The following is an 18138-nucleotide window of genomic DNA, read 5'->3' as shown; positions in this document are numbered from 1 at the left end:
CTTAAAAATGATTAAAATTGTGTCCTCCACATAAATATTCAAAAAGTCCTTTATTATTAATGATAAATGAAAGAATGGGAACTGCAACTGGCTGGGAAACTGTGCCTATCCAAATATAGGAGTGGGGAGACAAAAGAAATAATGCCAAAAAGAAAAATGTAGGAACAAAGAAAAGTAAAGGGAATGAATGCCCAACAATCTAAAACCTTACTATTCCTTTAACATAGTTATTTTCATCTCTTGTGTACAAGTTAAAAAAAACAAAAAAACAAAAACTCAAAAGAAATATAACAAAGAAAAACCCTCAAACTTGTGAACAAACCCAGACCAATGATGACAGCAATTAAGAAGGTGAGATTTTCCTTTATATTCCTCAACTTTTACTAATATTATTCTAAGGTCTTTGAAAATCTCCTTCTTTCCTTTTATTCCCACTCCCAACTTCAATTTACTGCTTTTAAAGAAAATCTTACAGTTTACCCTATCATTAATGAACTACATACCTGATTTACCTAAAAAAGATGCAATATAACTCGTAATGATCTCATAGGGAGTAAGTACCTATATATTTCCCACATTAAAAAATCTGAATCTCTTAGCTAAACTAGTCCTATCTGGCACGTTCCACCCCACCTCAGTGTCCCAACTTTTACATGATCCTTAAGACTTCCTCCAGGATCAAACAGAAAATTAGGAGTTCAATATTGGCCAAATGTACAGCAAACTATTCTCTATAATTGGAAATGCCACTAATTCTCTTTTAAAAAATCCTCTATACTTTTGAGTTAATATTAATCTATTTCTTCATTTTAATCTATGGGTCAAAAAGATCAAAGATTTATTAAAGTCAGTTCAATTCCCTGTCAATTAGTCCTCCATCTGAATTATTCTCAACACTTCCTTTCAAACTTTTCTCTCCTTCTTTTTTCTATCTACATAATCTCCTTCAAGTCTTAATCCATCTTCTTGATTATTTCAATCCTTTCAAGGTATTTGGAGGTATGAAGGTGCAAGTAATATAAAACTTGCATAACAACTACAAAAAATTATAATGATAAAATACAAACCAATCAAAGTATCTTTCTATTAGCTCACCTGAATTTTTCATGTGCACATAGAAAGACTGTTTTCTACTCCAGGATTTCTGAGCAGCTCTTTCTGGTAATCTAACTATTAAGATCATTTGGAAGCTACCGCTCTTCAATAACACCTACAATGGTGATGCTCCACTCCCTGAATGGATCAGATGACCTGCGTCTAGTTTTGTTTCAAAGGAGGGAGGATGCACCGTGTTTTACCAGTCCATAATAAGGAAAGAACAAAAACTGTGGTTAAGCATTTGGACTGCTATCATCAGCTAAGACGCTTTGCCAAATAAGATATTTACTGGGATGATACATTGCATGACACAAGCAGAATACTAGATATGGATCAAAAGACCTTTTATTGTTCCTTAAGAGACTGGAAGAAAGAAGGAAAAGGAAACTCTGGTTCTGGATTACAGACAGCATGAAAAGCACTGATGTAACTTTTCTGGGATTCAGATTCTTTGAGGAACTTGTCAGACTTTACAAAGCATTAAGGTTTCCCTTGTATCAGCACTCTAATAATAATGTAAATTTTTGAATAAGGTAAGGTAAAGCAATGTAAAAGCAAACTATATGTAAGCAAAATACTGGTGGAGAATGACAAAACAATTAGGTTGCACTATCCACTCTCATTAAGCATGTTCCTACTACACTACCATGATGGGTACAGAGCCTGGGTTATGTCATCCTGGGCTATTTTCTATGCTATTTCCAAATGTTTTCTTTGGAAATGTACTTCCATCACCCTTCCAACTACACTCTGTTGGAACATAACTGCTACGTAATGTAAAACACACAAACACCAAAGAGCAAACAGGCAAATTATGTTACTATAATTTACCCTCTAACTATATCTTACTACAGTAACCTAAAGGAAATTATAAATTATAGCTTTTTAATCCTAACATCTCTATGAAGCTGTTTCACTGTTAGATAAAATTAAACACAAATTTCTGGAAAAAAAAAACTCAATAAAAATTTATGGAAAATGAAAACATTAATTTAACCACAAATGGCAACACACGATCAAAGGCTTATTAAACTTGTTCAAAAGTTTCATTAAAATGTTGAATAGGCATGTATTCTATGACAGTTCCTCCTCTATACACAGACATCAACATTTATACCTAGCTATACATAAACCTAATATCAGAAAAATAAAAAACTAACATGGTGAAATGAAGAAGAAATGTAGATTAAAAAGATGGGAGATAAATTTAATTTGAATAATTGCAGACAGTGAGACCCACAAAACTAATACAAGTATTAAAAATGAACACAAAGATATAGGAGGTCAACTTTTTGACTGAAATATATATTAAATTTCTAGGAATATAGTATCAAATGAAAAATTACAAGAAATTTTTTATTTAAAGGTACTACTGTGTTCAAGGTTGCCTGTGCAGAAGCATTTAGATATAATATTATCTTTAAGAGTGTTAATATGGCAATAAATTACTAGTTAATAATATGGTTTGTAGTCTCTACTATAATCAATTTCTTCTATATGTCTATTTATGTCCTTTTGATTCCAAATGCTATTTACTTACTTCTCTTTTATCAGGTTTGCAAATTTTTTTACTTTATTGGTCTTGCAAGAGAACCACCTTTATCTTTTACTGAAAAACTTTTTTCTTAGTTCACCACATTCTGCTTAGTCTCTGCCTTCCACTGTCAGCACCCTGATTCTCGTTCTGATTTCTCAAGTTGGAAATTAAGTGCATTTACTTTTGTTCTTTGCTTTCTAACAAATGCGTTTACATCCTTAAATTTTCTTCTACCTATCTCATTGGCCTTACTTCTGAGATATCATGTTCCTTTTTTTTTTTGGTACCAAGGGTCAAACTCAAGTCCTTGTGCTGTAAGGGAGGCGCTGGAACCACTAAGCTAATAAAATATTATCCACTGTACCGTATAGTATATATAATATATACTATAAAGTACATTATATTATAATGTATATTATAAAGTATATTAATATCTTATATAAATATAAACATGCACAAACTACATTTGATTATAGTTTTATTTATGTAACATGTTACATTGCCATTAGATTTTTAAAAGATAAATAAAGCTGGACAATACATTGCTTTCTGAAATTTATAAATTTTAAGGTAAAGTGAGAGGGAGATTACTTTCTAAATTTTACATATATGAAGCGCATTTCAGTTTTCTTAAAATTTAGTGGTAATGAACACAAGAGCTTTTTGAAATGGAGAACTAGAAAAGAAAGTTTAAATCACACGGACTTCAAAGAGAATCCAAATTCTGTGATAATATGACAGTATTAATCCCTAAGGTCACAAAGTCCTTCAAAACTGAAATGCAGCAGTTTCACCATCCTAATAGCTCATTACTAAATTGTAACCATCCTGCGGGTGATTATCAAAGCAATAAAACCCAGAGAATATTAAAAAATCACCGATTTTTAGAGTTAGAAGAAGCTTTGAATAATACAGTATTTCAGAACAAGACTTCAAACTCCAAAGACCCATTTGAATTCCAACCTACTACTCAGAAGTTGATGACTTGGGACAAATGTAAAATGGGAATGGTAATATCAGCCCAGAATTGTTACAGGGGCTCAACATATGAGTAATTACTCTGTTCTGAACCATGATTTCTCTGTCATTTTGACTTTTTTTTTTTAGAAAACATCTTCTCTCCTATTTTGTACTAAAAATTAAAGTGAATTCCCTCTACCACATAATACAGAATACTATTTTCCGATTTCACATCATTCTGTCCAATTCCATTATTTCTCTACTTCTAAACAGCTTCAACAGCAAGTCCCACTTACTGTGCCCATCTCCTCAGAAGGGCTACATAATTTCACAAAGGTCATACAGAGAGTTAACTTAACTCCCAGTGCAGCACTCTTTCCTCTTTATTATGTCCGTAAGATAAAATGCTACAAGTCTGTCTCCTGAGCTTTACAGATTCTTTAAAACAAATTACTCATACTGATGGGGCTAAAAACTCTACATTAAAATTGTACAGTAAAAGAAACCTGTAGAGTTCAAACAAATAACTATGAAATTATTTTGAGGCATTTACCTTTCTACACGCAGGACAAAGCCCATTTTCATCAGTGCGAATTCGATGCCAACAAAATCGGCAAATCTGGTAGCCACAGGTGCAAGGGAAAAAGTTGATATCATCTATCTCCAAGGGCTCCATGCAAAGAGGGCATTCCACAGGGTCTTCCTTTGCATCAGGACTGCGAGACATCTTCACGTTATTAAACAGCAGCAAAAGTTTATAATAATTTAAGGGAGAAGGAAGTTCAGCACTGAGAGCTAAAATGTAGAATTTTGCAGACCTGCATAAGAAAAAACAAAAGGTGGTGTTTACTACTCTATAATTCAACAATGATGATTCACATTATCAAAAAATCTGGAAAATATTAACTTTTGTTATAATCTCAGAATGGATTTCTGAAAAATTTACATATCAATACAAAGGTCTGGCATTCCTTGGATTTAACAGAAATAGACAAAAACATTCCTTTTCCTAGATAAAACATTTAGTAGTAATATATAGTGCTAATTTTAACAATTTTAGGAAAATAAGATAAAGAAGCATTTTAACTTCAAAGTATATTCTAAACTCTTATCTGTGACCTCAAAAATAAAATATGTCACATATCTAAAAGAGTATTATAGCATGCTAACATGCATTTATGAGACCTAAGAAATTTAAATATCAAGCTATGTCAATATCAAGCTCTTGCCACAGAAAATATATGCTAGACCTAAAAAAAAAATAGACAACAGAATCTGTTTATAATTTATTATTAATAATATGCCACTGAAAACTTATATTTTATACAAGTATTCTCATGATAATACTATAAAAAGCCAATAAGGAATATGAGAAAGAATGCCAGACATGGTGGTACATGCCTATAATCCCAGTACTCGAGGCTGAGGCAGGAGAACTGCTGTGAGTTCAAGGCCTGCCTGAACTATAACAAGACCCTGTTTCAAAAGAAAGAGGAAGGGAGAACAGACTTTCATATCCCAAACATTTTGCTAAAAAACTAAGTATACCTGGGCCAGGCATGCAGCTCAGCAGCACGGCATCTGCCTGACAAGTACAAGGTCCCGAGTTCAATCCCCAGTACCACAGAAAATAACTAAATATATCTTACTAGATTTTGGAGAGCTGAAAAATTTCAGGGAATAGCTCAGGATAAAGTCACTGTCCTACTACTATAAAGTTACAGCATATTAAATAATTTTGTATTAGTACAAAGTAGACAAAATGGCAAAGAAACTAAATACCCTGGAAACAGAACTATGGTTTGTAAGATTTTAGTATTTGATAAAAGCTACCTAACAAATCAATACACAAAAGAGGGACCATTTTATGAACAGTAATGGAACTCTGAGCTATAACCTTGAAACAAAACAGTATATATCCAAATCACACTGTAATTAAAATAAATCCTGACTGATCTGAATAAAGAGGCACACAATAAAATAGACTTTAAAAGTACAAATATAGGGTCCTATTTTTTGAAATCTTGAGATATAGGAGGCTTTCTTAAGTGTACCTTCTCCTAATCAGAAACCATGAAATGATATAAGTACATTAGCACTAGCAACATGCAAAGAACGAAACAAATATCTCTTAAATGAAAGGCAAGCAAAAGAAAAGGACATATTTATAATGCACAATTGTTAGTGTGTCCAGAATATCTAAAGAAATCTTACAAAGCAGTAGAGATAAGCAAATAATCCAAAAGAAGGGCCGGGGATCTGGCTCAGTGGTTCTGTCGCCTGCCTCACAAGCACAAGGGCCTGAGTTGGATCCCTGGTACGTCCCCCCAAAAAATCCAAAAGAAAACATCAGAACAGAATAGGATGGGCAGTTCACAAACTAATTACAAGTAAGATAATTTTTTCCATACCAGCCTGTGAAAGTTAAGCCCCCAAATGAAGATTAGTTCTTCACAAGTGGAAAAGATAACTCACCACCTTGCCTTTAATTACACAGCTATTAAATGGTGCCACTTGGATTCCTTCCACAAGTTTGTGGCCTTAGAGTTTGTGCCTTTGTCCATTCCTTTATTCTGAATAAGAAGTTAAACAAAATACACATGTGCACCAAACACTTTGTTAAGTTTTGCAGCACTGTTTATAAAAGAAAATTTCAAGCCTAACATTTATCAATAGGGAAATCATTAAGTAAATTAAGATAAAGTCATAGAGTAGATCTATTTGCGTTGACTCAAAGTATTCAACAGTCATACTTTTGAAAGAGCAAGACTGAAATAAAGATTAATACACAATTACTTCCATATGAATATATAAATCTTTTGTGTGCATATATATACATATATATATATTACATATGTATATTTGTTTCACTAAGAAAATGAAACATAGGAGGTTTGACATCAAAATTTTAGTATATTATAAAGGACAAAATGGAGGTAAATAATGGACTACTTTTTTTTTGTCAGAAAAATCTGTATTATATAAGAAATCAACCAATAACAGGTACTGGTAGGGCTGTAGGGAGAAAGGAATCCTTCTCCACTGTTGCTGGGAGTATACACTGGTGCAACCACTGTAAAATCAGTACGGAGATACCTCAAAGAACTAGGATTAGAGGTCCCATTTGACCCAGCTATTCCCCCGCTGGATATCTTCCCCCCAAAATTAAAAGAATCATTCCACAGCAATATCTGTGCACCCATGTTTATAGAGACACAGTTTGTAAGAGCTAAAACTTGGAAACAGCCAAAATGCCCATCAACTGAAGACTGAATAAAAGAAAATGTGGGTTTTTAAAAATAAAATGGAGTACTACTCAGCCATAAAGAATGAGAAATTAGAGACATATATAGCTAAATGGATGCACATTGAGGCCATACTCTTAAATGAAACAAACAGAACACACATGTTAATATCAAACAGTTTCTCTGGTGTGAGAAACTGAAAGTGCAAAGAAGGATAAAAAATGTGTAATAGATAATGTGAAATAGGAAGAAAAGGACAAAAGGGGAAGGGAAAGTGCAGAGGTATGGGAAAGGCAAGAAGAGAAAGGAATAAATACAAGAAAAGGAAAAATGTAAGCAAAGTCTTTGTAAATAGGGAGGGGTAAAGGGGTTGAATGGAGGGCAAGGGAATGGGGAAAAAATAAGAACCAAGGTAAAGTTTGTAAAGGTACAAACTCCACAATGATGAATGTCATCATATTGTACACCTAAAATGTACCAATAAATTCAATGAAAACAAAAAATATGATTACCATGATGGCCATGCTCCAGAAGAAAGGAAGAGATGAACCTAGATGACAAAATGTTGGTAACTGTAGAAAGTGAGATGGAAATCCTCGACTTCACACTAGTCTACTTTCATGTATACTTAAAAGTTCTTTATCATAAAAGCTAGAAATAATTTAAAAGACTAAGAATGATTTGTATATACCAACACTGAAAAAGCAAACTACACTTCATAAAAGTATTTTCTCTATATAATTATAAAAATATGTAATCACAGAAAAAAAATACATCTGATAAAGTTATATCTAGGAAAACAATGGAGAGACTGGGAAGAATTGGAACACTGAAACTTATGTGCTCTTCAAAAAGACTATGTATTTGATAACAGTAAATTTTATTGTATTTTATTTATTTTTTGAGACAGAGTCTTGCTAGGTACTTCAGGCTGGGCTTGAACTCACTATGTAGCCCAGGCTGGTCTCGAATTCACAGCAATTCTCCTGCCTCAGACTGCCGAGTGCTGGGATTACAGGTGTACACCACCACATCCAGCTAATAATAGCAAAATTTAAAAATAACTTTTTAAAGGACATCCAGATTTCAAGCTTTCAAATGCAAAGACTATTTTATTCAACACTGCCATAGGTATGTATTGAAAGTTATAGGTTACCACAACTGCGGAGAGGGGAACATTAAGAGTGATTCAAAGGAAACATGCAAAAATAGTTTATCACTGAGCAGTAGGGCTAAGGGTCATTTGCTTTCTTCCTTTTACTTCCTTCTGTTTTCTAATATCTAGAAATACACATTTACTTTTATAACAGGAAAACAATTATTAGCTAAAACTTTGACAAAAAGAAATAATGAAGTGATTGATGAAATGAAAAAAAATCTGATGTATAATTAGAGAACCAGCATCAACATGTTTCCTATCAACCAAGAAGAAGGCTAGGAGTTTAAGAAACTAAAGGCTATACCTGATGAAAAGTATTAATGTAAGATAAAATTAAATCTGCACAAAATCAAAGACTAATCAGTGTGCCAATTAGTTCTCTACCACACTTGTAAAGGTTGTCAGGCGAGCTGTCTCAACAAATGTATTTTCAGTTCAGAACAAAACAGCTGGTGAGATGCCTGAAGAAGGTATGCCTATTTTATTTTGTAAAGATTGACCTATACATGTATTTGAAAAGAAATGCATCCAGGTGTAACAAATCTTCCCCTTCTAATTAGTCTGGACATAGAAATTTGTCCTTTTAGAGATGTTTCTGAGTATCAGTTCATAGTATACTAGCAGTAATGGACAAGATAAAAAATACTAATTCAAGAAAAAACACAGAACTGAACTGCAAGGGCTAGTCTAGACCTCTAAGTATTTAAAAGAAACTCATGTTTACTTAACATTAGTAATGTAAGTGCTTTCTTTGGCCAAATCTAAATGTCACCCTATTACCTCCTAAATTCTGACCTCAGATGGCATGCTGCCAAATCAAGTCTTCCTTCCACCAGGGTACAACCAAGAGCTCATTCATATCTCAGGTCACCCCAGAACATCACAGCTACTTCTGTGGTCCCACATCACGGCACACACTGATTCATATAGAAGCTCAGTCTTTCACTGTTTTAGCTGAACTGAGTGGTGGGGAAAGGGAGTAGAAATGAGATAGAAAGCAGAAAAAGATAAGAAGTATCTGGTTAAACAGTAATTTTTAAATTTTAAGATAGGAAAAAAAGAATTAAAAAAATTTTAAATTATTAAAAAGCTTATATGTGAAAGTCTCTTAGAATTGTAAGAATTATATGCTATTTTTCTAAGATATGTTGCCATGCAAACGTCCAAGACAAAAATAACTAATAGTAATGATTTTCAAGGGGCCTAAATACAGAAGTAACTCTTACTGATTCCTTAAAAAGGGAAAACTTGTAAAAAAATAAAAAATTTTAAAAAGGGAAAACTTTTTAATTTTTGCTCCAAATATTCATGTATGCCTCACTTCTATTGTGTCAGTAAAATCTAGAATGTTAACAGTTTCACACTATAAAACTAAAAATAATAGTCAAGAATCCTCCATTCCATGTACCACTAGTTCATTCCTATTTCCAATAGAAAATGTTAAACAAACTAATATATTCATGTAGAAAGTCTTAAAAGGAAATGAATGTCAGAATGTGTTACTGAAACATTCTGTAAACACAAAGAGCTTCTGATTCACTGTTACATCGATTACAAATGTGAAAAACATCAGTCTACCCCCTCAAAATCAATTATATGGAAAAAAAGCTTTACATTCAATAGCAATGCAAACTTATTCAATCAATTCAAAAGCTCTAATTCCAATGTAGAAATTAGCAGGCAATATATGGGTGCAGGCTTTATCAAATTTTCCATATGAATTCATTATACCATGCACACATAATTTAAAAATAGCTCTAAAAGTCTACAAGCAACAATGAACAAAACAATTTAGAAGTATTATATTTTTTTTGCAGGCAAACTGATCTACATAAATTATATTTTAAATGGCTTCAGGGAATTCAAACCTACAAGTTAAAAAAAGTCAAACTATACCCATATAAAGTTTGAGATCAAGGATAAACTGTGATGGAAAATATATTAACTCAGCCATGCCACTACCATTTCAGAAAGCAAAAGCTCCATTAAAAAATGTAACACTGGGGCTAGGGATTTAGCTCAGTGGCACAGAGCCTGCGCTTCAAAAGCGCAAGGTTGAGAGTTCAATCCCTGGTACCAAAACACTAAAAATTAAAAAACACATTCAAAGAGAAGAGGCTCCCAAATATATTTCATATTACATCACTGAATTTAAAAGTAAATGCTCATAGGGAAGACAAATCTTTGCTTAACATAATACTAACAATTCCTCAGGGAAAAGTTTGAGAAATAGATTTGAAATAAGTCTAACTTTTCAACTCAAATCTGTGAGATTTCTTTGTTTAGAGTAGAGGAGAGGTTTTTAAATTGTGTTCCACGAACCAAATCCTCCCTCCTACTTGATTTTGTGAGGCCTAAGGAAATATGGAAAAAATAACCAAAAGAAAAGTAGTATTTTGCAATATGAAAACATTAAATAAATTCATTCTTCAATGTTCAACAATAAAGTTTTATTGGAACACAGGCACACTTATTCGATGTATTTTGACTATCTCTACATTTAATGAGCAATTGCAAGAGTCTGTGTGGCTCTGTATCTTTTTTGGTTTGTTATTCATGGTCTCCATCAGCTGTTAAGTGTCCAGACTGGACTTGAACTTGTAAGCCTCCTGGTCTCAGCCTCGAGTACTATAATTACAGATAATATGCCATCACACCAAGTTCACAGTGTCAAATGTTGACTGGCTAGCCCTTCAAGAAAAATGTTTACTGATTCCTAATGTAAAGCTTCTCTGCTAAGTAAGACACTTCTCTAAGTATGTATTAGACAATTAATCAAACCCAAGGAGGAGCTAGAGGGGACCCCAATTTATAGTCATTATTTGTGACTAGCATTTGAAGAGGAGGTTTGCCTTATAGGACAGAGGCTCTAACCTGTGGGATCTCTAAGTAGACAGTATTAGAATGGAACTGAGCTCCAGGACACTAGGGAGGCATCTGGTGAAGAACTGCTTGGTGAGTAGAGCTGGGGGAAGAGGGACATATGTAGTCACAGAAATATTCTGTGCAAAGTATAAGAATAAAGGGTTTGAGTTTTTTTCTCCTTTACACATACGTTGCTGAAATGGTCCTAGCATGTTATAAGAAAGAAACTATTAGAGCTATTATAAAATACAAAACAGTTAAACAGTCTTAAAACAAAATGCTACAAACTTGAATTTGATGACACAGACTTATTTTCCAATTAGACAAAAATAAAAAAATAATACCGTACCAGATAAATACTGACATGAAATCTCACCCCCCAGACAAGTACACTAAAACCAAGACCATTCTGAATCATACAAGTGAAAGCATTAAGTACTACTGTCACAAAAGATGTTTTGGGTTTTTTTTTTTTGCCTAATACCTGAGAATTATGAATTTAGAATTAGGCAAAGTTTCATATTTCACGGAAGAAAGAAATTTGGTGAATGGCACAAAAAAGAGTAATAATGGTAATGAAATATAAATAAAAAATGGAAGATCAGAAAAAACAAAGATTTCAAATGAGATAAAACATTTATTAGATTCTAGGTTAAGTTTTAACGAGAAATAATAGTCAAAGTAAACTAGTTTGATATAACAAAGGAAGAACAGGGTGTAGAGAAGAAATGGTTTATATGGACAATGGTGGTGAGGAATGAAAGGAGATAGTATATGTGCTGCTGAAGCAAGCATGAAAGGAGGTAGGTAAAAAAACAGGAAATTGAAAATTAAGTTATCATTTAGTTACCTAGTGACAAATACTTTTCAGATCATTTTTGCAATATATGGTCGTCTTCTTATTATACAGAAGTATGCAGCCATTACCTTCTACTTCAGTTACTATAAAACTACATTTCATCCATCAATGGGGAGGAAAGCCCATGGAGAGGCCAAGGAGGGGATGGCAAGGGAGGGAAGGGAGACAAAATGGGAAAGAGAAAGAGAAGGAAGAATGCCATTTTAAGATTAACTTCATGGCCTAGCACAGTCAAAATTCTATTTCTGAATATGACGCCAAGATATGCATCGTGGAAAGAAGTGTTTTCTATGATACATGGTACAGTATCATGTGTTATTAGAGATGTGTCTTAAAATACTATTATTTTCTTTTAATAACTCATGTAATAATGAAATATCATTATTACATGCTTAGCCTACCGAATCTTTAACACTTCTAAGTATCAAGTTTTCATGCTTCTAATACTATTTTACCTGTTTTCTGTGACTTAAATTTGTATCAAGTTTAATTCTTTCATACCTGAAGTTCTATTATTTAATTTCACTGTAATTATCAATAATAAAGACAAGTTTTTTAGAAAAAAATTTTATTACCCACATTTCCATATTCTAGTATGTAAGTTTTCTTTACTGATTCAACATGAGTTATATACATGTATATATGTGTTGTTTTTAGGAGAAAAGAAAGGACTATTCCATACTTTTTTCTGGAATCTAATCTCTCTCAAGCACTTAATTCAATTTACGTCTTTTCTTTGCATAAATCATAGGTAATGGCTCCACAGGAATGTCCTATAATGTAAATGTAAACCAGTCTCCTATTACTTAACTTTCAAGGTTTTGACTACTGTAAGCAAACATTCCATGTGTGCTGATTGTCTTCAGTTGTATTATTCTACGGCAGGAAATGGTTCTATGAGACTACAAAGAGGTTTCACCATGATTTTGATCAGGGATCAACATTTTTCCCCCCTCATAATCTCTGTTGCATATTCTTTGTTTTGTTTGTACAACTCTGTAAAAATATAAAAAACATTTTTTTAGCTCATGGACCTTTCAAAATCAGATCATGTGAGGATATGGTATGCAGAACATAGTTTGCTGATTTCTGATTTAGATCATGTTCTACTAAGACCCATGAAGACAGAAAGTTATCCCACAATCCGAGGTGATGTACTACTTATTTTTTTGGGTAATATGGTATAAAATATTAGTTATTTTTATGCAATAAAATTAATTTTCATATTTCAACTCTCATGTGACTAAAATAATCTAAATTTTAAAATTAGAAAGACTAAAAAGAGAAATGAGCAACTTTAAAGGTATTAAACAGAATAAATTGTATCTAGATGTTCCCCCAAAGCCTCATGCAGTCACAGGTTGGGCTTTCAAAGGTAGCTGGATCTACAGGGTGTGATGCTTGGATCAAGGATGCAATACTAGGATTAAGGGTGTGAATATGTCTCACCCTAATGGTGGTAGCCTGGATAAGATAGAAGAGACAGAAGGGGCCTTTTCACTTAGTGCTGCTACTAGTCTTCTACAATGCCCCTGTGCCCGGCCACCCTGCCTTGGAGCTGACCAACTATGAACTGAATCCTCTATTAACTGTGAACCAAATAAACTTTTCCTCCTTTAACTTTGAGTGTTGGATATTTTGTCTCAGCAATGAGAAAAGTGACTAAGACAAATGGTCTTGCTAACACTCATAACTCTTCCACTACTTTTACCAAATATTCAGAGGATACTCTCAGTCAGGGGTAGTGAGTGATGCAGGCCTTGTAATCCCAGTACTTCAGGAGGCTGAGGCTGGAGGATCAGAAGTTTAAGCCCAGTTTGGGCAATATAGGGCGACCCTGTCTCAAAATATATTTTTCATTAGATTTTTTGGGGGTTGGGGATGGGGGTCTGAGACAGGGTCTCGCTATGCAGTTCAGGATGGCCTTGAACTCATTACGCAGACAAGGGTGGCCTCAAACTCTCAAGAGCTGTAATTACAGGTGTGCACTAGCACTACTGGCTTCAGTAAACTATTTTGGCTTCAGTAAACTATTTCTAAAAACTTCAGAAAACTATTCTTTAAACTGTAAGAGTAAACCCAATGACTTTCAGAAAATTATCAAAAGAAAGAATATTTGCCTTATATTACATTGTATGTGCCTTTATAGAAAACTAAGCCAACAATGAAGGATAAAGGAAAGAAAAAAAATAGAAAAGTTACTTAAATAGAAAACATGGAGAGCCAGGGATTTAGCTCAGTGATTCCAGCTTCTGCTTTGCAAGCACAAGAACCCAAGTTTGATCCCTGGTACAAAAAAAAAAAAAAAAAAAATGGAAGGAAGGTACGTATACTTGGCAGGTATAGGCTGGAAAACTAACCTAAAGACAATTATGTAACTTTATAATATTGCCAACTCTGGTGAAGAATGGGATGATTCTAAAATTCTACTGATTAAAGCCTTTTGGTTCCTAGTGACTGTGCTGGACTATCAGAACCAGCTTGGTAAATTATAAAGTATGCTTAACCTACTCCAGCTACCCTTTTCTTCTGTGATCTGTACCACAAAGACTATTTCTCTCTCAGATTTCATTTTGATGTCCTTCTAAAATACATTTTTCCATGCTAGGGGCTGGCAGATTTTCCTAATGAAGATGTCCAAACATACAAATATTGAGTATATTCTGTATTTCAATTAGACTCAACTCAGAAAGGATTAGAAAATATGGTAAATAAGGTTACAGCCCTGATTCTTACAATAACTAATTCTGGAGGACGTAATCAAACTGTAACTTCCTATGGACCTGAACATTTCCCAAAATGAAATGGGGACATTGAATAAACCTCTAAAATCTCCTACTTCTAAAATCTTAAAAACACAGAATGATTCCATTAAACCTATGCACCCAAACTATTTTAAGGGGATTAAACAATATGACGGCTTACAATAGAAATAAAGTATTTCTTGGGAAAGATTTAATATTTAACAGATTCTGTAAATAGGGAAGGGTGGAGAGGGTGAAAGGAGGGCGGGGGTATGGGGAAAAAATGAGAACCAAGACCTGTCATGTAAAGGTACAAGATCCCAATGATGAATGTAACTGTACTGTATAGCTAAAAAGTACCAATGAGAAAAAATATTTAACAGATTCTAAACTTTAAATTCACCATTCTTAAAACTGTTTGGGGACAGATCCCAATGTTTTGGATACCTAGTATCATAAATGACTTTTGTATTACAAAGTAGTAACTCGAAAAATCTAAAAGGTTATTGTTCAAAATTTTTCCTAAAGAATGACAAACTTAGATAAAAACTTATTTTACTGAAGTACTGTGGATTGATCCCAAGGCCTCAAACAAGCTAGGCAAATGCTCTATCACTGAGCTATTCTCCCAGCCCTCAAGCTTTATTTATTTGGGTTGTAAGAGAATTAAGACGACTACTCTGTATAGATACTGGACCTTATATATCAAATTGTACTGATACATTAAATCATGAAAAATTATTTGGGTCGGACATGGTGGTGCACACCTGTAATCCCAGCACTCAGGAGGCTGAGGCAGGAGGAGGACTGCTGTGAGTTCAAGACCATCCTGGGCTACAGAGTGAATTCCAGGTCAGTCTCAACTACATAGTGAGGCCCTGTCTCAAAAAAAAAAAAAAAAAAAAAAATTTATTTGGAAGGGCCATGGATTTAGCTCAGCAGTACAGCACCTGTCTGGCAAGCGTGAGGTCATGAGTTCAATCCCTGATACCAAAAAAATAATAATAATTATTTGGAAAACAGCTGGGCTATTTAAAGCTCATTTTAAATAAATCTGGTTTCTGAGTGGCTGCCTTCTAGTTTTAGTAATTTTAATAAATCAATATTAAATAAAAGGACAATTTACTATTTTATTCATTCACATGATCAAATTTACAAAAAAATATAAATAATCCTATCACATATCCATTTTAGCACAGCCTTTTTCCTTACTACTTTCAGGACTGGATCTCCCCTCCCTTGGAACCACTAGCCACAGAATATGAGATATATGTACACACACACACACACACACACACACACACACACACACACTGGTTACCATTTCCATACCACAAATCAACACTTTTGTAGTATTTACGGTACAGACCATTAATACATAATTGTCTATTATTCTTTATTATTTAATATTCATTCTCCTGGGCTGGGGATTTAACTCAGTGGTTCCACTGCCTGCCTCACAAGTGCAAGATTCTGAGTTTGATCCCCGATTAAAAAAAAAATTCATTCTCCCTTTCTTGGAGACATTTCCCAGGATCCTACATAGCCAAATAGGCTCCCTGATTAACTTCAAGCAAGAGAATATACATGGGAAGAGATTTATGCAACCACCAGATCTTAAGTATAGAGCTTTTTTCCTGGAACTTTTTGCTACCTGACTATTAACTAGAAAATGGCAACAGGGCCAGGGATTTAGCTCAGTGGTTCTGCTGTCTGCCTTGCAAGTGCAAGGTCCCAAGCTCAATCCCCGGTATGGAAAAAAAAAAAAAAGAAAGTGAAGAAAAGGAAAATGGCAATAAATGGAGCAGTCCCACTGAGAATGAGAGAGCTAACCCACTATCCCAGAGTTCCCTGGAGGTCCTTGCTGAGAGCAAACATGCCTTGTTAATCCTCTCCTTCTGACTGCTAGACTGAGGTGAAAGAAAAGCTATCTTTTTTTTTTTTTTTTTTTTTAAGTAGTACACATTTGCTGTATAGGATGATTACATTCATTGTGGGATTTGGTGCATGTACGTATCTTTTTTCAGTTACTGTATTGTGGTGTCTCTTTGTTACTGCAACTTAATCTAATATACTCTTTCCCGATTTTTCTGTACTGTATTCATTTTTCTTTTTTTTTTTTCCTCTGTGTGTGTGGGGAGGGAGGTATACTAGAGATTGAACCTAGGACCTTGAGCATGTTAGGCAAGTGCTCTACCACTAAGCTACAACTCCACCCTCTTTTTCACAAAATTATACTCAAGCATTATCAAAACTGAAACACCAAAAAGTAGTGTTTAGGATTTTCCCTCCTCCACCACCACCAAAACCACCAGCTGCTGCCATTTTATCAAAATGGGATTATACCATACATCCTCCTAAATAAAAAATATAGTTATGGGGGCTGAGGACATAGCTCAGTGGTATATCACTTGGTGACACCCTGAGTTTGATCCCCAGTGTGTGGGGGGGGTGTCATCAATGTCCCGAGTATGCATATATACACATATATTTTAAATGATTGTGAGGGTGAGAGTAAGGATGATGATGTTACTGCTGTTTGGGGTGAAATATTAATGATTAATAAATTTACTATAAGCTCACTGACTTTCACTTTATTTACACAGGCAAATTTCAGGTTCTTCCAGATTTAAAAATATATCAGCTGTGTTATAAACATAGCTGTGCAAACTACTGTGCAAATCTGTCTACTGCATGCTGCCACTAGTTCCCCATCATTACTGGTGAGTCAGCCTTCTTCAGTCAACAGTCTGTGATGCAAAGATGCAAAATTTCTGGAAAATCACAAAGTCTGAGAAAATAACAGAGTGGGAGTTGTAAGGACAGTGAGAAGATAGAAATGTTAAATGATTTTACATGATTTTACAAGTTGAATTTACAAGTACACTCTTTCACTTTCTTTATAATTTTTAAAGTCATCTGTTAGCTTAGGAAAATAAAATATATTACAGATTACTTGACAGGTGCCTAAGATTATATTTGGGGTAGTTAATTTGCAGGCCCTAGAAGCGAAGGAATAAATAATGTATTTTCCCCACTCACAAACAAACCATAAAAAACTCTACTAGAAAATTTCCATCAATTTTTACACATCAATCCCTTTCCTGGGATAACAATAACTATCCATATATATATATTCTACTTTCTCCTTATAGCAAATTAGCATATACCATAGTCTTCTGCATGCTGCCATCACTTATACACCCCTGCCTTACTCCTATTGTACTTCTCATCTTCTTTTTTATATATCTAACTTCCATCCAGGTAAGGACACACAGAGAAAAAAAGAGGATATTGAAATGTAGCCTGAGTAACCCCATAGATTTAGAAACTGCAATGGACAAAAAGGAAGCATATGAAGATTATAAAAGACACTCAAGAGGTGTTAAGAGAGCAATCCAGAGTGAAAAGTGAATGCATTAGCCAAGTCTGAGAGTAGATAAGTCTGGTGCAGAAGAATAAGGATGATGGAGAAAAGAAGAGCATGATCTTTTGAGTATGCTTCCCAATATGACTCCCAGGGATACCCAGAAAATTCACTCATTCTTCAACTTCTAAACTGCGGGTTTAAAAAACACCCAACACTTTTCTAAGCACAGGGGACTGCCTTAATGAACAGAAACAGAGTTCAGGGGAGATAAAAGTGCTAAAGAGATATTGGGTTAGGGCAG

The 18138-nt window shown here is 34.2% G+C and overlaps 1 protein-coding gene across 6 annotated transcripts in view; it reads right to left on the bottom strand.

The window, feature by feature from the left end:
• The window catches only part of Cnot4 (CCR4-NOT transcription complex subunit 4), a 109172-nt gene that overhangs the window by 54995 nt on the left and 36039 nt on the right, over positions 1-18138 (bottom strand). For all 6 annotated transcript variants that reach the window (XM_010616188.2, XM_010616191.2, XM_010616190.2 and 3 more), the window contains exon 3: positions 4149-4413. In XM_010616188.2, coding sequence (XP_010614490.1) covers positions 4149-4322 — 174 coding nt within the window. In that variant the 5' untranslated portion in view covers positions 4323-4413. The remainder of the gene's footprint in view (positions 1-4148; positions 4414-18138) is intronic.

The sequence above is a fragment of the Fukomys damarensis genome, unplaced genomic scaffold (genome assembly GCF_012274545.1).
Source record: "Fukomys damarensis isolate Sample0158 unplaced genomic scaffold, DMR_v1.0_HiC HiC_scaffold_16, whole genome shotgun sequence".
NCBI lineage: Eukaryota > Metazoa > Chordata > Mammalia > Rodentia > Bathyergidae > Fukomys > Fukomys damarensis.
This window is presented reverse-complemented; position numbering and strand designations above follow the sequence as displayed.